At 46.7% G+C, this 20,578-nt stretch overlaps 1 protein-coding gene across 6 annotated transcripts in view; it reads left to right on the forward strand.

Annotated features, from left to right (window-relative positions):
• The window catches only part of CNTN6 (contactin 6), a 200,441-nt gene extending 186,149 nt beyond the window's left edge, over positions 1-14,292 (forward strand). For all 6 annotated transcript variants that reach the window (XM_068154394.1, XM_068154390.1, XM_068154389.1 and 3 more), the window contains 7 exons: positions 472-542; positions 3,810-4,044; positions 4,566-4,681; positions 6,010-6,196; positions 10,568-10,680; positions 12,321-12,489; positions 13,713-14,292. In XM_068154394.1, the coding sequence (XP_068010495.1) occupies positions 472-542; positions 3,810-4,044; positions 4,566-4,681; positions 6,010-6,196; positions 10,568-10,680; positions 12,321-12,489; positions 13,713-13,813 (992 nt within the window). In that variant the 3' untranslated portion in view covers positions 13,814-14,292. The remainder of the gene's footprint in view (positions 1-471; positions 543-3,809; positions 4,045-4,565; positions 4,682-6,009; positions 6,197-10,567; positions 10,681-12,320; positions 12,490-13,712) is intronic.
• The last annotated feature ends 6,286 nt before the right edge of the window (positions 14,293-20,578 follow it).

Raw genomic sequence — 20,578 nt, forward strand, 5'->3', positions numbered from 1 at the left:
GAGCCGGAGAGAAGCAAATGAAAGAGTTTGGAATTTGCTAAGAAAAGCATAGAGCCAATTAAAAAAAAATTAATCTATTGCTCCAACAACATGTTTACTGAACAAATGCATAATTAGTAAATCAGTAGTGTTGCAGCTACAGTCTGAATGGAACATCATTTTGCCAATTAGTTGATGAGGCATAATAATGTCAGATACTTGATGCTACCAGCTCCTTTAATTAATATTTTGAACCAGGGTGCTCATGTATCAAATACATCTGTGGCTCCAGCCCTTAGCAACTTGAGAAGGCATAAACAGGATTGCAGTTCGTCTAAGATGTGCTGTTATGTAATGCAGTCCCTGCTCTACGCGTTGAAAGGCAGAGCAGCTCCACGGGAGCGGGGAGAAGCTTTAATCACCCAGCTGACAGGACCCTCGGCAGCCGTGGGGGGTGGCTGCAAGCACCAACAACATCTCTTTCTTCTCCAGTTCCTGTCGTGGTACCTACAAACATCAGTGGAGGAGGAGGAACCCGTTCTGAGCTGGTCATCACCTGGGAGGTAATTGTTAGCTCCATTAACCTAAGCTGTCTAACAGGGAGGAGCCAATGGGTGAAATCATAGCCACGCTGAAAGCCAAAGGCTTTTTGGTCATGGGCTTTGGCTGAGCCTGGATTTCCTCCTGCAATGGGAGAGAAAGGAGCCTGTAAGATATCCAGCAAGTTTTCTGTGTTCTGGTGAACCATTTAGAAAAATAAACAGTTTAAGAGGCACGTTATAAAGATGTTTGGAAGTCTGTATAACCCTCTTATCTCCATTGTACAGGAGGTGCTTAACACACTAATCTGCTTGGCCATTTCCTGCATTAACATTTTTCACACTTTTGTTTACATGTTTTTCATTCTGGAACGCTGTGCTGACAAGACATATCCTATTATGTGTTAAAAGAGATGAGCCCTTTAATTCTCCTGCTCTCCAGCCAGAGGAGAGAATATACATTTCCAGAGGAGTTAATACCACACTACCAGTAGCAATGGGTGAGCAGAGGTCATTGCAGAGAGAGGGAAAGGAGTGCTGTGGGAAGGAATTCTCCTTCTCCAGCCCCTAGCAGCCTCCTCGTGGACACTGAAATGAAGGCAGGCAGCATCTTGCAAAATCTGTTTTCCAGTGGCTGGGGTGGCCACTCAATGAGTCCCAGATCCTCTCTGTGAACCCCTCTGCCTTCCCAAAGGGAAGAGAAAGGGAAGAAAAGAGGAAGACTGAGGGGCTGGAAAAGAAACTAATCTATCTGGGATGGAAAGAAGAGCAATCCCATGGAATAAAGACAGAATGACACAAACTGAGAGACAGCCCAACCCCTAATGGCAGTGAGGGCACCACTGGCACTACTGATGCTGGGGGCAGGTACTGGGCAAGTCCAAGACTGGACTCAGCACCAGATGGGAACCAGATTTATTTAGGAGGTGGATTCTGGAACTGGATTCAGGAATGCAGGAATCAGGATAGAAGGCAGAAGGCAGAGAGTCCTCCTGGGACACTGAACATTGAATAAGGGGCTTGGCCCTGATTCTGAAGATGATATCCATGGGCTGCAATCCCTTGTTGGGCAATTAAGGGTCACTGGTCCTGTGTGCTCCTCTCCACAGGTGCCACCTCTGCCTTCCTGCCCCCCAAGGTGGGGCATGAGATGTGGCACTGCCCTTGGCTAGCACAGGGGCAAGTCTCAGGCAGAGCCCATCTGCAGCCCAGCCCTTGGCACAAACAATCTCCATCAATTTCTCCCTGCTAGAAGCAGCCCCTGGCTGTGCAAACCTGCCCTGAACTGCATAAAGGCTGAGCTGGGAAGTCACAGCACTGACCAAGATTAATTCTACTCTAGCTCAAACCAGGACAATGATGCAGGGATGAAGCAGCAGCTTGGTTGGAGCTGCAGCTCTATGGAAAAACTCAGCTCCCACTCTTTGGGGTTTTTTTATTGCCACTCAAAACCACATATGAAGCTAATTTGACTCACCTAATTAGATCTTTCCTCTGGCTTTGAGGACATCTCAGTGAATTAGGAGCAGGCCACTGCCATCAGCAGTAGCCAGCCTGGAGGACAGGACCCAGGCAGCCTTGCCTTGTATTTAACTATCAGGTGTGGCTATCGCAGAGGCTGCACAAGATGAGCTCTGTTTAATTCCCTGTTTGGGATGGAGGCTTCAAAAACTCAGTGCTCACTTTGTAAGTCATGGAAACCATTTCTCCATGGAAAAAAAAAGAGAAGTTCTAGTTCAGCTTAAGCAAGGAAAGCCTCCCTTAGAAAAAGAAAGAACCAAGATCATCTAGACAGTTTGAAGGGCAGGAAAAGGAAATAAATTGAACTGAAAATGGTGTTATTCATTGGCTGAGGGAGTTACCTGTGTTCTGTATGCTAAAAAGCTGCCATTTAATCTACATTTTGGGAGAGGAAGGGAGGTGATAGGGGGGGAAATGAAGTTAAAAGAAAAAAACAAGCTACTAGATAAAAACCACTGTCAACGCTTTCCTCTCCCCATGCTCCAAAGTGAGTGAAACATCGCTTGTCCTGGAGAAAATTTCCCTCCATATGTATCTTTCACTACTTTGTTTCATTTTCTCCTCTACTGAGAAGCAGAAGAACATGAAAATTGAAAACAACCTGAGAGATCTCAATCAAATTACCCTGTTGGACTCCATAGTGTGTCCAGGAGAAGAGTCAGACCAAACACTAATTACACCCAGCTAACAACACCAAGCAGGATGCTCCAGCTTTCTGTGATGAACTCACTAAACATCCTGATTAAATCTAAGGTCACAGAAGCCTCACAAACAAATTAAATGCTCTAGAAAGTCTCTTGAGCTCTTCTAAATCCCCAGCTCACCACCATCCCTTGCCCTTAACTCTCTCAGGACTGGAAAAGAGGTGGAAACGGACATCCTGGGGAATTAGTGTCTGTCAGACACATGAGGAAAGGCACATCCAGGCTTGGGATTCAAATTAGAAGGAATACATGAAGAATAAAATAGGTGCCTTGAGATCTCCTGATGTCCCTTCATGATTTTTGTCTCCCATCTTCATAGAATCATAGAATCACAGAATGAACCAGGTTGGAAAAGACCTCAGAGACCATCAAGTCCAGCCTATTACCTAATACCCAACACCTCCTGACAACTAAACCATGGCTCCAAGTGCCCCAGCCAAGCCTTTTTTGAACACCTCCAGGGATGGGAACTCCACCTCCCTGGGCAGCACATTCCAATGGGCAATTCCTCTTTCTGGGAAGAACTTTCTCCTCACCTCCAGCCTAAACTTCCCCTGGCACTGTTTGAGATTGTGTCCTCTTCTTCTGGTGCTGCTTGCCTGGGAGAAGAGACCAACCCCCACCTGGCTACAACCTCCCCCCCTCCCCCTCTTAGTGCTCCCAGGACAGGGTGGATCTTTTCCCACCTCTTTATTATATTTTTTTTTCCCTTTAAAAATAATTTATTTAAAAGTAGCATTCCCCTTGAGGGGGAGGAGGGGGGGGGGAGAAGTCAGCTACAAGTTGTACTGAGTGAAACCCTGGTCATCTTTACAACTCGGTGCCTGCAAGAGAGTAACTTCAATGGAGCTGATCAGATCTTTTGTTTCTGAATTGATTGCTCCAATGGATTTATTATTTTGATTTTTATTCCAATAATACATTGACTGATGGAGCAAACATTATTATCTCCTCTAAGGCACAGTCAACTAAATCAATAGCACTAAAATATACTCAGAGAATGAAGATTCAATTAAAACAGTGTATACTTGCAAATGCTTATTGACTGACTGCCTTGTCACTGCAGCCAGTTCCAGAAGAGCTACAAAATGGGGAAGGCTTTGGCTACATCATTGTGTTTCGCCCCCTTGGCTCAACCAGCTGGACAAAAGCAGTGGTGGCTTCGGTGGAAGCAAGCAAATATGTTTACAGGAACGAAAGCATTACACCTCTCTCTCCTTTTGAAGTGAAAGTTGGTGTCTACAACAACGAAGGAGAAGGAACCCTGAGCTCCATATCCATTGTCTACTCAGGAGAAGATGGTAACTCCTGTTACTTTGATTAGTTATGGCTGGGTAGCATCAGGAGGTCCTAGATATGGTTAAGGAGCCTACTTAAAGTTGCTCATTGGAGATAGACAAGGTACTTGAGGCAGAATATAGCAAACTGAAGTCAAACAATGGAAAGGAAAGACTTTCAGAATCCTTTTAAGTAGACAGCAGGTTTCAGCTTCTTTGTTTCTAAGATGCTCCCTCCAAGTGGTCAAGAGACATTTAGAAGTGTAGCTCTGAGAGGGTCTAGCTTTTCAGACCACCCAGTGCAGCTGCTCTCCTTTGAGAATCTCTCCCATCTTAGTAGTAGTAATGACCAATATTGAACACAGGTTTTGCTGATGTGCTACAAACACTGGGCAGCAGAGCTAATAATTCACACAAGGTCTCCTGACTTTCTGCCTGCTGCCCCAAAATCTCTTCCTCTTCCCTTTAAAGTCCCTCAGTTTCTGACACCACAGCCTCCTGGCAACACAGATATTCCACCAGCTGTGTTTTCTCCCATCACCCAGAGCCACAGATAGCACCGGCAGGAGCTTCAGCGCTGAGCATTTCTGCAGCGGAGGTGGAGGTCTCCTGGCAGCCCATCGCGTGGAACAGGCACACGGGCAGGGTGCTGGGCTATGAGGTGAGCTGGCTGCTGCTGGTGTCTGGCACCTAACAGATGGCCCTTTCCTGGCCACCTTTGTGTCCTGCTTTCTCCTCTCTCGCTTCCAACTTAAGAGGCAATCAGACAGTCAGTCACCTGCTTCTCATTAGGAACATTTCACCTGAGATCCTCACAGGCATTCACAGAGCAGGGCTGCAGCTCCAGCCCAGACTGTTTATAATGTAAATTAAGACCTCAAGATTAATCATTTGTGATGACTACTGGAAAAGGACTTGTGCTTAATTCCACAAGCCAAGGCTGATCCTCCCTGCTCCTATCCAGCTGGAATGCTGTCTGAGCACGATGGCTTTGCTGGATAATTTGGGGTCATAGAGTCATAGAATGGTTTGGGTTAGAAGATCATCTATTCCAACCCCCCTGCAGGGTCTGCATATTACAGAAGAAACCACTTCCTCCTAGTTCTGAATAAAATAATAATCATACAAGCACAGAATCATAAAACTGTTAGGGTTGAAAGGGACCTCGAGGATCAGCCAGTTCCAACCCCCCTGCCATGGGCAGGGACACCTCACACTACAGCAGGTTGCTCACAGCCACATCCAGCCTGGCTGCAAAAACCTCCAGGGATGAGGCTTCCACCACCTCCCTGGGCAACCTGTTCCGTAGAATCATAGAATCAATAAGGTTGGAAAAGACCTCAGAGATCATCAAGTCCAACCTATCACGCAACACCTCATAACTAACTAAAGCATGGCTTCCAGTGCCACATCCAATCTTGAGGTGAGGAGAAAGTTCTTCACTGAGAGTCGTTCACCATTGGGATGTGCTGCCCAGGGAGTTGGTGGAGTCACCATCCCTGGAGGTGTTCAAGAGGGGATTGGATGTGGCACTTGGTGCCACGGTCTAGTCATGGGTCTGTGGTGACAGGTTGTACTCAATGATCCTCGAGGTCTCTTCCAACCTTGGCGATACTGTGATACTGTGTGATACCTCCAGGGATGGGGACTCCACCACCTCCCTGGGCAGCACATCCCAAGGGCCAATTACTCTTTCTGGGAAGAACTTTCTCCTCACCTCCAGTCTAAACTTCTCCTGGCACAGCTTGTGACGGTGTCCTCTTGTTCCAGTGCTGGTTGCCTGGGAGAAGAGACCAACCCCCACCTGGCTACAACCTGCCTTCAGGTAGTTGCAGAGAGCAAGTGTCTCACCACCCTCATAATATAACAATAATAGATAATGCAGTCCTGTCTTCCTCAAAATCTTCACTGCCTGCATGTCTGCTTCCCAGCCAAAGCTGCCTTCGATGGAAAACAAGGAACTGCCTGTTCTTTGTTCTTGCTTTTCAGGTTTTGTATTGGACTGATGACCCCAAGGAAAGCACAGCTGGTAAAGTCAGAGTCAGTGGGAATGTGACAGCCAAGAACATCACAGGGCTGAAAGCTAACACGGTGTATTTTGCGACGGTTCGGGCTTACAACACGGCGGGGCCAGGGCCGTCCAGCACCCCGGTGAATGTCACCACGAAAAAATCACGTGAGTATTCCACTTTGGGCTCCAAGTGTGCAGGCTCCCAGGTGTGACAGGGGCATTTCAGCTCGCCGTGCCCCACCCCTGCTAAGCACTGCAATATCAAAGGAAATTGGCTCCCAAATGTCTCTGTGAAATCGAACAGCAAATGCCTACGGCTGCATCAAATGAAGTGTGGCCAGCAGAGCCAGAGAGGGGAATCTCCCACTTGGCTTTGGTGAGACCTCACCTGGAGTACTGCACCCAGCTCTGGAGTCCTCAGTATAGGAAGGACATAGACCTGATGGAGTAGGTCCAGAGGAGGGCCACGAAAATAATCAGGGGGTTGGAGCAGCTCTGCTAGAGGACAGGCGGAGGAAGCTGGGGGTGTTCAGCCTGAAGCAGAGGAGCCTCTGGGGAAACTTAATAGCAGCCTGCCATTACCTGTAGAGGGCTACAAGGATGGAGAGAGGCTGTTTATGAAAGTCTGCAGTGACAGGACAAAGGGCAATGGCTTCAAGCTAGAAAAGAACAGATTTAGATTGGGTATTAGGAACAGGTGGGGGTGGGGGAACACTGGAACAGGTTGCCCATCCCTGGAGGTATTCAAAGTAGAGCTCGACAGGGCTCTGGGCAGCCTGATCTACTTGAGGATGCCCCTGCTGACTGCAGAGGGGTTTGGACTAGGTGACCTTGAGGTCCCTTCCAACCCAGACCATTCCATGATTATATGATTCTATTCTATTTTATAACTAGGATACTTCCCTATCTCTTCCCTCCCAATATTTTCTTGGTCACCATCAAGTTTACTCAGATTTTGGCATTTAAGACATTCTGAACACGATATTTAGCTTCAGGTCTGTCTCAGCAGAAGCCGAAATTCCTGACTCAAATCAGGTTATTTCATTTCCCCTACCCTATTTATATGCTGAAAGAATGCTGCACACCTCCGAAATCAGATAATCCCTGTTTGTGCTCCTCCACTGCAGCAGCCCTTAGGAAGGATTTCTTTTTGCATTGCCACAGCATGCTGCTTGCTTTCAGGAGGCTTCAAAAGAGATGCAGAGTCAATACAGGAAAGATGTTCCACAGGTCAAACAATGGATCTGGATGTGGAAACATGGGGCTGGCTCTTTTGAAGAGAACACCTGGATGCTGGTTTGGAGACACCTAAACTGCATTGCTGAGGACAGTATAAAGGATATATTGATATAAATGTTAGCTATTCATTAGTTTTTTAATTTGTCTGCCATTTCAGAAGCAAACCCCCTGAGCTGCTTCATTTATGAGAAGCCACTTCAAAAAAAGAAAAGCCAACACAAAATGCTTTCATGGGGCCTCCTTCCAAGGCCAAAATGAAGCACTGGGAATCATTCTGCAGGACTGAAGAAGTAAATGTTCACTGGGAGAGAAAAAAAAAACAGGTCATAAAGAAGGAAATCTTAGTAATCTGCTGCATCCCAGAATGTCAAAAATTCGTTTTGTTGGTTGAGCTTCCATTTATCTTACACTTTCCTTGCACTGTGTTTCCCCAGTAAAGAGCTGATCAGCCCTTTGGCACAAAAAGGGAAATACTTCCCCTGCTCCCATCAGTTTTCCTCTTGTCTATCCTTGAATATTTGGGGTGGGGGAAAAACCTTCACAGCTCATCCAGCCTAACCGCACCGCAGTCAGCAGAGGCATCTTCACCAGGACCAGCTTGCTCAGAGCCCAATCCAACCTGACCTGGAGTGGTTCCAGGGATGGGGCCTCTGTGTGCTGCTGCTTGAAGTGCAAGGCAAGAACCAATCTGTTAAATGAATAATATAAACCAGCATCAACCAAAATAAAGCCAGAGAAGGTATCACAGTATCACAGTATCACTAAGGTTGGAAGAGACCTCAAAGATCATCGAGTCCAACCTGTCACCACAGACCTCATGACTACACCATGGCACCAAGTGCCACGTCCAATCCCCTCCTGAACACCTCCAGGGATGGTCACTCCACTACCTCCCTGGGCAGCACATTCCAATGACGAATGACTCTCTCAGTGAAGAACTTTCTCCTCACCTCCAGCCTAAACTTCCCCTGGCACAGCTTGAGACTGTGTCCTCTTGTTCTGGTGATGGTTGTCTGGGAGAAGAGACCAACCCCCACCTGGCTACAAGCACCTTTCAGGTAGTTGTAGAGAGAAATGAGGTCTCCCCTGAGCCTCCTCTTCTCCAGGCTAAGCAACCCCAGCTCCCTCAGCCTCTCCTCACAGGGCTGTGCTCCAGACCCCTCCCCAGCTTCGTTGCCCTTCTCTAGACACGTTCAAGTGTCTCGATGTCCTTCTTAAACTGAGGGGCCCAGAACTGGACACAGTACTCAAGGTGTGGCCTAACCAATGCAGAGTACAGGGGCACAATGACCTCCCTGCTCCTGCTGGCCACACTATTCCTAATGCAGGCCAGGATGCCATTGGCTCTCTTGGCCACCTGGGCACACTGCTGGCTCATGTTTAGGTGGCTGTCAATCAGCACCCCCAGGTCCCTCTCTGTTTGGCAGCTCTCAGGCACTCTGACCCCAGCCTGTAGCTCTGCATGGGGTTGCCGTGGCCAAAGTGCAGCCCCTGGCACTTGGACTTGTTAAATGCCATCCCATTGGACTCTGCCCATCTCTCCAGTCAGTCGAGGTCCCTTGGCAGAGCCAAGGGCTCAAAGAGGACTTCTCTAACAAGTGATTAATTGATGGGAAATAAAGACATCTCTGGAAATTATTTTCTATGTTCAGAGGCATGAAAGACACATGAGAAGCATGGCAGTCAAATGGCAAGACACGCCAGGAACAAATGTGCTTTTGTTTCAGACTGACTTCATCTGCTGTCACATTCAGGACTGTGCTAATGGTTCATTTAAAAATTAAAGTCAAAATAACCCTTTTAATTATTTAGAAACATATATTAAAGTTTTAAGCTCCAGCCTCTGAAAGATGCAAGCACTTTCAATATCAGGAGAGATAATAAGTCAAGAGAACAACAATCTACATCTACAGTGGGAGCTTTAGCTCCAAGGTAATAGCTCTGTCTTCCTACTCGTTGTCCAGGGCTCCTACAATGGTCTGTCCAGGCCATTATTGTGGAGACTAAAATGGTCCTTCTGCCATAGAGGTGCAATTCTGATTGAAACATACTTATCTAAGATCAATTTGAGGTCCAAGCTGATGTCTAGGTTTAAGTTCAAACTACTTAGAAAACTGGAAGTGACGTCCTCCTGCCACGAGTGTGCTGCTCCATGAGGAGGAGCTGTTGGAAACTCAGCCCTTCTGCTTATATAGCTTTGCTTTTGCTTTTGCTTTTTCCTAACAAGTAGAAACATCAACAGATAGAGATAGTAGAAATACTTTGCAAGGATAAAGCTCAGCTCAGTACAGCAGCAAAAGCCAAGTCTTACCTACACCAGGAGACTAACATCATCAACTTAATAAAGTGAAGCATATACTTGGGAGAGGGGGGTTAGTATTCTTGCCATTGCTTGGGGGATATATTACTCTTGCCAATGCTGATTGCACAAATTAGTTGAGGAAATGATCTGCTGATCTGACATCTGAAGAACTCTTTCCTTGGGGATACTATCGATTTTATTGATATTATTGATTTGATGTTTTCCCCCTTTGAATCTCTGCTCCTTTTTCTTCATTCTTTTCAAGTTCTTATTTCCTCTAACACCCCCAGTGCCATCCTCCCAGGGAGGGTTCCAGGAGGGCACACCATGGAGAAGGAGGTGATGTGTTGTTCTAAATCTGAGACACAGCTCAAAAGCACAGTTTCAAATTCAGGAGTTCACAGAGGTTTCAATTCCAGGCACTTGTAGGCAAATTTTTAAAGTCCTGGCACTTAGGCATAAAAAGCCTTTGAAAAGCTACACTCAGCCTATTGTGCTGAGGGTGTATAAAATCCTACCACATTTCCTGATGGAACACACAGAGACTTTAATGTGCAGCTCTTTGTAACCTGTCCTCATGGCTGATGAAAAACCCTGTCTTTGGTATTTTGCTCTGGGCTTTTTTAGCTTCCCTTTCTGAAATCCACACAGCCAAACACTCCCCAGGACGCTGAAATCCAGATTGGAACAACTTGGTACTTAAGCAGGATCTGTGCAATAGAACTTGAACTGTCAGACACTGTCAGGCTTTGCCTAATTTTGAAAATGAACTCTCACAGTAAGTGGTTTTGTGCTAAGAATAGCTCTTTGTTCTGACTAATACCACAGCAGTGATGGACTGGAAGCTGGTTTTTGCTCTCTCACATTTGAATCAGCCGCCCGTTTGCTGCTTCCATGTCAGCAGCTCGTTCAATTACATGATGCAAATTAATAGTCAATTGTACCTTGTCCTCATCCTCCTCCTCCTCATCATCTTTATTTCTTTTTTCCTAAAGCACCAAGCCAACCCCCAGCAAACATTGCCTGGAAGCTGACAAATTCCAAAATCTGCCTCAACTGGGAGCATGTGAAAACAATGGAGAATGAATCAGAGGTGCTAGGCTACAAAGTAAGTCATTTCTTTAGGTCATTACTGTCATGCTGATCATAACAGAGGTACAAACAGTGACTTAGAATCACAGAATTGTCAGGGTTGGAAGGGACCTCAAGGATCAGTCAGTTCAAACCCCCCTGCCATGGGCAGGGAGACTTCACACTACAGCAGGTTGCTCACAGCCACATCCAGCCTGGCTGCAAAAACCTCCAGGGATGAGGCTTCCACCACCTCCATGGGCAACCTGTGCCAGTCTCTCACCACCCTCATGGGGAAGAACTTCTTCCTAACATCCAATCTCAATCTACCCATTTCTAGTTTTTTTCCATTCCCCCCCCAGTCCTATCACTCCCTGACTTGTTGAAAGGTGACTGTTCATTACCTGAAAACAGATTTTCTGTAGTTCCTGGGGTGCTTGGCTGACAGTTAGAGATGGGACAATATTTGTGCATATGCTTACAGGTGGAAGATCTGCTGTGCTGAACCTCTTTGGTTCTTTGGATATTAGGATCCGGTTCTTTACTATGAGTGTAGTGGAACACAGGAACAGGTTGCCCAGGAAGGTGATTGGACCCCATCCCTGGAGACATTAAAAGTGATGCTCAAGAGGGCTCTGGGCAGCCTGGTCTAGTTGATGATATCAGAATACAGAATTAACCAGGTTGGAAAAGACCTTCAAGATCATCAAGTCCAACCTATCACCAAGCACCATCTTATCAACTAAACCATGGCACTAAGTGCCTTATCCAGTCTCTTAAACTCTTCCAGTGATGGTGACTCCACCACCTCCCTGGGCAGCACATTCATAGTATCATAGTATCATAGTATCATTCAGGGTTGGAAGGGACCACAAGGATCATCTAGTTCCAATCCCCCTGCCACAGGCAGGGACACCCCACACTACATCAGGCTGGCCAGAGCCTCATCCAGCCTGGTCTTAAACACCCCCAGGGACGGGGCCCCAACCACCTCCCTGGACAACCCATTCCAGGGTTTCACCACTCTCATGGGGAAGAATTTCCTCCTCACATCTAGTCTGAATCTCCCCACCTCCAGCTTCATTGCATTCCCCCTAGTCCTATCACTACCTGAGATCCTGAGAAGTCCTTCCCCAGCCAATTACACTTTCTGGGAAGAATGCAGCCCAAAACCTCCCCTGGCACAGCTTGAGACTGTGTCCTCTTGTTCTGGTGATGGGTGCCTGGGAGAAGAGACCAACCTCTGCCTGTCTACAACCTCCCTTCAGGGAGTTGGAGAGAGCAATAAGGTCTCCCCTGAGCCTCCTCTTCTCCAGGCTAAGCAACCCCAGCTCCCTCAGCCTCTCCTCACAGGGCAATGCTCCAGACACCTCCCCAGCCTCGTTGCCCTTCTCTGGACACGTTCAAGTGTCTCAATATCCTTCTTAAATTGAGGGTCCTGGTAGAGAAAGGCTCTCTTGAAAGCTGGAGTAAATACCTGCTGTGTTCTCCACCCCAACGTTCTGCAGAATGTATTTCAGTGCTTTGAATGAAGTTTAATACTCTGCAGGATGTTCAGAGTGCTCTGAAAACCTTGGGACATGACAGGAGATATTCTCAGCCAATAAGTAAAAAATATATTGAAACCTGAGGAAAAATAATTAAGTAACTCTCGTTGTCTAATTCCCTTTGACTTAGATTTTGTACAGGCAAAACAGACACAGCAAAGCACACATCCTGGAGACAAACAACACTTCAGCTGAACTGCTGGTACCATTTGAAGAAGATTATCTTATAGAAATAAGAACAGTCAGCGATGGCGGCGATGGCAGCAGCAGTGAGGAAATTAGGATCCCCAAAATATCAAGTATGTGAGATTCATTTGGGTTGCTCTGCAAGTTATTGCATCTGTGTGACCCCAGGAAGCACAGCAGATTAGCAGACTTTCCATTACCGCAGGTGGCCTCTTCCCTGTTGCTTTGTGGTGCTGGGTGCATGCTGATTATTCTCTGATCACAGAATCCCAGCTCGGTGGGGGTTGGAAGGGAGCTCTGGAGATCATCCCGTCCAACCCCCCTGCTAAAGCAGGGTACCCACAGAAGCTTGCCCAGGATCACAGGTCCAGCTGGGTTTGGAATCTCTCCAGAGAAGGAGGCTCCACAACCTCTCTGGGCAGCCTGCTCCAGGGCTTTAGCACTCTCACACCGAAGGATTTCCTCCTCATGTTCAGGCAGAATCTCCTGGGTTCCAGTTCGTGCCTGTTGCCCCTTGCCCTGTCCCTGCACACCACTGAGAAGACTCTAGCCCAATTCTCTTGCCCCCCACCTTTTAGCTCTTGCTGAGCATTGATCAAATCCCCTCTCAGGGTGTTCTTCTCCAGGCTCAACAGCCTCATGGCTCTCAGACTTTCCTCCCCACAGACCTGCTCCAGTGCCCTCAGCCTTCACTGGACTCCCTGTCTCTCTTGAACAGGGAACCCCGTTCTTTAGTGGAGAGAGTTCATTGTACATCACCTAGATGTGACCTTATCTTTAGTGGATGTCTCCATCTGCCCTGGCCTGCAATGCTTAAGGAAGGACAGAGAAATAAGCTGTAGTCCTAAAGTCAAAGCTGCAGCTTTCACATACAATGTGGTTCCTACTGTCTTCTGATGTTGCTGCTGCTGCTGAGAGAGGGAACTTCAGCCTTGCTCAACAGCTGTGGTGCCCTCATAAGTGCCTTACTATTCATGTAAAATGGAGCAAAATATTGCAACAAACTAGCTAAAAGCCTTCTAAAAAACCCAATAAATGAGTATTTACAGAGGATGTGAAGTCGATCTGAATCTATACTCCATGGAATTGCTGCTCCAGCCTCAAAATGAAATAAAGAGAATCATACAGGTTGGGAAAGACCTTTAAGAGCCCAACCATCAACCCAACAGCAGCATGGCCACTAAACCACAAAGAGAAATACCATTAGTGGAGAATGTTTCATCTGGAAAACAGAGCACAGATCCCTGTTACAGCAGAGTGCACAGGAAAACCTTTTCTTGACACAGATTCACCTGTGCCAGAAAACTTTTATTTGCTTGTGTGTTTCTTTTTACAGGTTTAAGCTCGGGAGCAATAAAGTTGTGCCAAAGGATAAAGCATCTATTCACATCTGGGATCCTGCTGTTGAGTTCTGCTCTCATATACCCTGTTCCCTGATGACTAAAGCAATGCCCAGCCACAGACTTTTCGAGTGAAACCACGGGCAGAGTTTATCTTCGTGCTTCACCACAACCAACGTCCCTGCTGAAGAAAAGAAGGTGGGGATGGGGGGAGGCAGGGGAGGGGGGAGGGGGGAGGCAGGAGTGGTTAATTATTAAGAGACCATTCTCAAGATGACATTAATTTTTCAGAAATAAGCTTTGAAATAAATGGATAAATGTATCTGCATTAATTACATGGAGTGGTGCCAAAGCAGGCTGCCAGGAGAGCGGCCTGAAAGTTTTGCTTCTGAGCAGGTTGTTCTGCTTGGAACTGCAGGGCAGCGCTGTGTCAGACCTGCAAGACCTGTGCCAAGAAGGAAAGAGAGAGGCTTGCAAGTGCTTGTGATGTTGATATGATCTATCTCATGTTCCTCAATGTAACCTGTAAAAAAGTCAACCAAACCCAAGCCCCACTTTCAACCAAATAAAAGCTATTTGTTTACGTTTTGCAGTGGTTTGTATTAAGGGGGAGATGTGTGTGTGGGGGGGTGGTGGCATACAATGCATTCATGAAAGTTACTGCAAGGATTTCTTCCCCCCCCAAAAAAAAAAGTGAAATTTCAATAAAGGGAATCCAACCCAAACCCCACTGAATTCTACAGGAAGACTTCCAATGACATCAACAAGCCTTGAGGCCAGATCTGAATGAGTACCATTTATAATCTGAGATTTATAGACTCATTTAATGGTTTTGGTTGGGAGATGATCTAATTCCACCCCCCTGATCATTTCTGTGGCTACTCCATCAGGTCCATGCCCTCCCCGTATTGAGGGCTCCAGAGCTGGATGCAGTACTCCAGGTGAGGTGTCACCAGAGTAAAGTGGCAGGAGCATGTATTGCAGAATGAGGAGAGGCTGAGTGAGCTGTGGGTCTTTAGCCTGGAGAAGAGGGGGCTCAGGGGAGACCTTATTGCTGTCTACAACTACCTGAAGAGACTGTAGAAACTTGGGGATCTCTCTTTAGTGTGGTAAATAAACATCAGTTACAGTATGTGATCTTCAGTGGTCCCCATACTGAATAGAACAAAATGTTTCAGAGAGTTGAGCCACACTTTGCTGGAGGATGAGCAGAGTGCTGGAGCACCTCTCCTATGAGGACAGACTGAAGGATTTGGGGCTGTTCAGTCTGGAGAAGAGAAGGCTCCCAGGAGACTGAATTATGGCCTTCCAGGATCTGAAGAGGGCTACAAGAAAGCTGGGGAGGGACTTTTGAGGGTGTGAGAGAGTGATAGGACTGGGGGGAATGAGGAAAACTAGAAATGGGGAGATTCAGATTGGATGTGAGGAAGAAATTCTTCTCCATGAGGGTGGTGAGAGATTGGCACAGGTTGCCCAGGGAGGTGGTGGAAGCCTCATGCCTGGAGGTGTTTGCAGCCAGGCTGGATGTGGCTGTGAGCAACCTGCTGTAGTGTGAGGTGTCCCTGCCCATGGCAGGGGGGTTGGAACTGCCTGATCCTCGAAGTCCCTTCCAACCCTGACAATTCTGTGATTCTGTGACTCTGACAGAACTTTTTGCATCATCCCTTCCCTTCAGGTCTCCAGGAGGAGCTGCCCTCTGCCACAGCAGCTCACTTGCAGACCTTCTGGTGTCTGTGCAATGGGCACATTTTTTTTCCCTTTTTCAGTTAAACTGAACCTAAAAGTTTTCTATTTCCTAATATAAAAGCAACCCTTCTGCCAAGTTTAAACAAAACATCTCTTTCTTTTTTTTTCTTTTTCCCTTTATTCAAGTGAAGAAAAATCTCCCACAAAGCAGTTAGATCCAAGGGGAACAGAAGACCTGAGCGAGGTTTGATTATAGGGAGGTTCCAGAAATATAATGCCACTTTTAGAAGCCTATCCTCTGGGATTTCTGCAAAGATGCTCATCACAGGAGTTGTTAGGGAGAGGGTTAACTTCCCTTCCACAGGTAAAGAACAGTTTAGAAAGAACTGGAGATGGTATTAAAAATCTTGGTAATGCTGTAATGAAGTCAAAGCAATTTCCTTTGCAGTGAAACCAAACAGTGAATCACTTCCTCAGATTTGTTTTCACTTCTCTGTGCTCTATTGATGCTCTCTCCAAGGTGCTTTTCTCACTGCAGAAGATACTTCTCCAAATCAGGATCTTTATGGCACCAGTGTTTAACCTCCTAATTTCTGCATTAGTCCTATTTTGTCATTCCCACTTGAGGAGCCCTTTTAAAGTAAGGGATAAGCTAGGAAGAATGAACATCAGTGAAGAACACAAGTCTTGTGAGGAGCAGCTGTGGGATCAGTGGCTCTTTAGCCTGGAGGAAAGGAGGATGTGGGGGGACCTCTCTCTCTATTACTCCCTAAAAGGAGGTAGAAGTGAGGTGGGGCTTGCTCTCTTCTCCCAAGTAACAAGTGATTAAACAACAAGGGGAAATGGTCTCAATTTGCAGCAAGAGAAGTTTAGCTTGGATATTAGGAACAATTTCTTCCTCCAAAGGGTTGGCAAGCCCTGGAACAGGCTGCCCAGGGAAGTGGTGGTGTCCCTCATCTCTGGAGGGGTTTCAATGCTGTGTAGATGTGATGTTGAGGGACATGGTTTAGTGGTGACTTGGCAGTGATGGGTTAGTGGCTGGACTTGGATGTCCTTAAAGGTCTTTTCCAATCAAACCTATCCTGCACTTCTCCCTTGCTGACCTCCTTTAGAACTGGAGCACAAATGGATCACCAACTGCCTGTTCTGCTTTGGGAACTGAACTTCTAAGGAGTCTTAAGGAGAATGCTTTAAAATAGAAATATAATCATAGCCCTTCCATCCTCCCTAAATCAAGGCAACCCTCTAATTTGTGCAGGTTCATTGTTTTCTCTTCAGCTCCCCAACTCTCCTTTGGTGGTTCACTAGGACTGACGTCAGAGCTGCCCAAAGCAGTGAAAGTCCAGCTCTTCAGGACTCTGCTGTTATTAAAGCACCTGATGCTGAAAGAGTTCAGATGACTGGCAGCTTTCACTAAAAGAATATAAAAAAATAGGTCCAAAAATAGTTTTGTCACTCAGAGTCGCAGGGGAATTAAAAAAAAAAAAGAGCAAGGAATCAGTAAAAATCCTCTAAAAGCAGAAGTCACAATGATAACAACGGAAAAAGTAAAACATCTGCAGTGCTCCTGCGTCCTAGCAACTGGGAAGCTGAGCTAAAAACTTCTCTTAAAGGTGCCCAACACAGGGAGCCTAGGGCCCAGCCTTACCAGATTTAGAGGTACCAGATCAAGTCCATGTGTGGGATGCTGCAGTTTGGCCACAACAACCCCATGCAGCACTACAGGCTGGGGACAGAGTGGCTGGAGAGAAGCCAGGCAGAAAGGGACCTGGGGGTAGTGGTTGATACTAGGCTGAACATTTTGGTCTTGATGATCTTTGAGCTCTCTTTCAACCTTGGTGATTCTGTAATCAGCAAGCAGTGTGCCCAGGCAGCCAAGAAGGCCAATGGCATCCTGGCCTGCATCAGGAATAGTGTGGCCAGCAGAAGCAGGGAAGTCATTCTGCCCTGTGCTCAGCACTGGTTAAGCCACACCTTGAGTCCTGTGTCCAGTTCTGGACACAGAAGGACATTGAGACTCTTGAAGGTGTCCAGAGAAGGGCAACAAGGCTGGGGGGGGGGTCTGGAGCACAGCCCCTTGAGGAGAGGCTGAGGGAGCTGGGGTTGCTTAGCCTGGAGAAGAGGAGGTTCAGGGGAGACCTTGCTCTCTACAACTACCTGAAGGGAGGTTGTAGCCAGGTGGAAGTTGGTTTCTTCCCCCAGACAACCAGCACCAAAAGAAGAGGACACAGTCTCAAGCTGTGTCGGGGGAGGTTTAGGCTGGAGGTGAGGAGAAAGTTCTTGCCAGAAAGAGAGACTGGCCATTGGGATGTGCTGCCCAGGGAGGTGGTGGAGTCACCATCCCTGGAGGTGTTCAAAAAAAGGCTTGGATGTGGCACTTGGAGCCATGGTTTAGTTGTCAGGAGGTGTTAGATATTAGGTAATAGGTTGGACTTGATGATCTTTGAGGTCTTTTCCAACCTGGTTGATTCTACAAGTCACAGGCAAGTTTCCAAACAGCTGGAAGAGCAATACCTGTTTGGTTTTGATAACCTAAGCAAAGTATCAAAAAAAAGAAATAAAATATGATAAAAAGTCACAGTCAGGAGATTTTCTTTTTAAATTTCACTCATGAATGAAAAACCCAAGAAGCAATTTTGAGCCTGTCCAAACGTTTCAGCTCCCGCTCAACACAATGCTTCTTCGTGATTTAAGAGCATTTAAACTTATTTTAATGCCTTCTCCTTTCTTTATAGGGCAATTTTTGAATCTGAATGCCCAGAAACTAAATAAAATAGCCCATGTGTGCTTTGGCACCAGCCCCTAAATCAAGGTTTGCTTGAAGTGCAGAAGCACTCTGCATTTGCTGCCGGTGGTTGGAATTCACCTCTGGTGAGGACTCGACACGCAGCTCTAAATCACACTTCTGTATAAAGATGTTGTAAAAGCAGGGGAAACAAAGGGGGAGGGGGGGGGAAAGTTGTATTAATATCTGACTGTACTGCAGCTGTAGAGAATTTCCCTCAACATTTTTCAGGGCCTGTGTGGAAGAGAGAATTAATCTTCTCAGAGAGGTTTGGAGATGTGCTGAGCTGCCGTGGGTCAGTGTCTCAGGGCCTCCCTCTATCCATCCTTCTACTTTTTGTCTTTGCTTGGAAGAAATCTAGGGCAGAACTTCTCCTCTGAATAAGTCAATGCTTTTGGCTCTCTCCAGCACTGACATTCCCAAGACACCATCCAAAACAATTTCCCTTGAAGTGCCAGAGAGTTTCTGCATCTCAGTGTTGCTGAATATTGGGGTTTGAGTAGATGCAGGCAGAGAATCATAGAATTGTTAGATTTGGAAGGGACTTCAAGGATCAGCCAGTTCCAACCCCCTCCAACACCTCACACTACAGCAGGTTGCTCACAGCCACATCCAGCCTGGCTGCAAAAACCTCCAGTCATGAGGCTGCCACCACCTCCCTGGGCAACCTGTGCCAGTCTCTCACCACCCTCATGAGGAAGAATTTCTTCCTAACATCCAATCATGGTCTTTGGGTGAACATGGATCTTGTAGTAGCAGTGGACTGTGGAATTATCACTACAAGGCTGATGAGCTCCGCAAAGCACAGTCTGTGCGTTATTTATCATAGAATCATAGACTGGTTGGGTTGGAAGGGACCTTCAAGATCATCTAGTTCCAACACCCTTGCCATGGGCAGGAGGAGGTTCTTCACCATGAGAGTGGTGAAGCCCTGGAATGGGTTGTCTAGGGAGGTGGTTGGGGCGCTGTCCCTGGAGGTGTTTAAGCCCAGGCTGGATGAGGCTCTGGCCAGCCTGATCTAGTGTGGGGTGTCCCTGCCCATGGCAGGGGGGTTGGAACTAGATGATCCTTGTGGTCCCTTCCAACCCTGACTGATACTATGACATCTTACACAAGGTCGCTCAAGGCCTCATCCAGCCTGGCTTTGAACACCTCCAGAGAGAGGGCATCCACAGCCTCTCTGGGCAACCTGTTCCCGTATCTCACCACCCTCACTGTAAATAATTTCTTTCTAATCTCTGCTCTAAATCTCTCCTCCTCCAGTGCAAAGCAGTTGCCCCTCATCCTATCACTGCATAAGGATTTGTTATTTCTCTTGCCCTGACCATTAGCTAACCCAAAAGCTACAAGGGCTGGGAAATGAGTGCAATTAAAAGAGCTTGCATCAAAGCTTTCTTGGAGAAATTTCCTGTGCAGAAAAGGTCAGTTGGACATTTTGACAGTGTGGAACAATAAAGGCCTCTAAATGGCTTCAATCATTCAGCCTTTTATTTATTTCTTTTAATAGGAACTACTTCTTTTTCATCAGTTCCTAACACTTAGTACTTGAAAACACATCTGATGTCCCAATTAAAATGTCATATTAATAATGCTGTTATGTATCATCTCTTAACCTATTCTACATAGGTCAATCTATTTCAGTTCTGACAAACAGCTACTAGCATTTCCTGTCCTTAGAGAGCGACCTGAAGTCGTTCTGAAACACAAAAGGTTACCACAAGACCCCTTATAACATGAAAGTTTCTCACAAGTTATGTTCAAGTCTCTAAAATGTTTGCACTTGAAGGAATCCAGCTTTCTACAGATGGTGTTTAAGGCACTAGACAGGACCCTACCAATCCTGCCTTGGCTTTCTTCCAGAAATGGTTGCTGTGGCCCTTACCTGCTCAGTGTAGCTCTCCTCAGTATTAAATAAAAGCTTGAAGTCTCCCTTCAAGCCATACCCACCACCCCTGTGCTTATGTCTTCCTTCTACAGAGGAAGAACTGCCCATTGTAAGTGCAGATCAGGTTCGTGATCATCTGAAGAACCTGAAAGTGTTCAAGTCCATGGGACCCGACGGGTTACACCCACGGGTGCTGAGAGAACTGGCAGATGAGGTTGCTAAACCCCTCTCTATTATATTTCAAAAGTCCTGGCAGTCTGGTGAAGTCCCCACAGACTGGAAAAGGGGAAACATTGCCCCCATCTTCAAAAAGGGCAAGAAGGAGGAACCAGGGAACTACAGGCCAGTCAGTCTCACCTCTGTGCCTGGAAAGATCATGGAACAGATCCTCCTGGAGTCACTACTCGCTCAAAAGAATAGTGAAGAGGTGATTGGGAACAGTCAGCATGGCTTTGCCAAGGGCAAATCCTGCCTGACCAACCTGGTGGCCTTCTATGAGCAGGTGA

Source organism: Melanerpes formicivorus, unplaced genomic scaffold, assembly GCF_026170545.1.
Source record: "Melanerpes formicivorus ecotype bairdi unplaced genomic scaffold, bMelFor1.0.p_v2 SCAF_28, whole genome shotgun sequence".
NCBI lineage: Eukaryota > Metazoa > Chordata > Aves > Piciformes > Picidae > Melanerpes > Melanerpes formicivorus.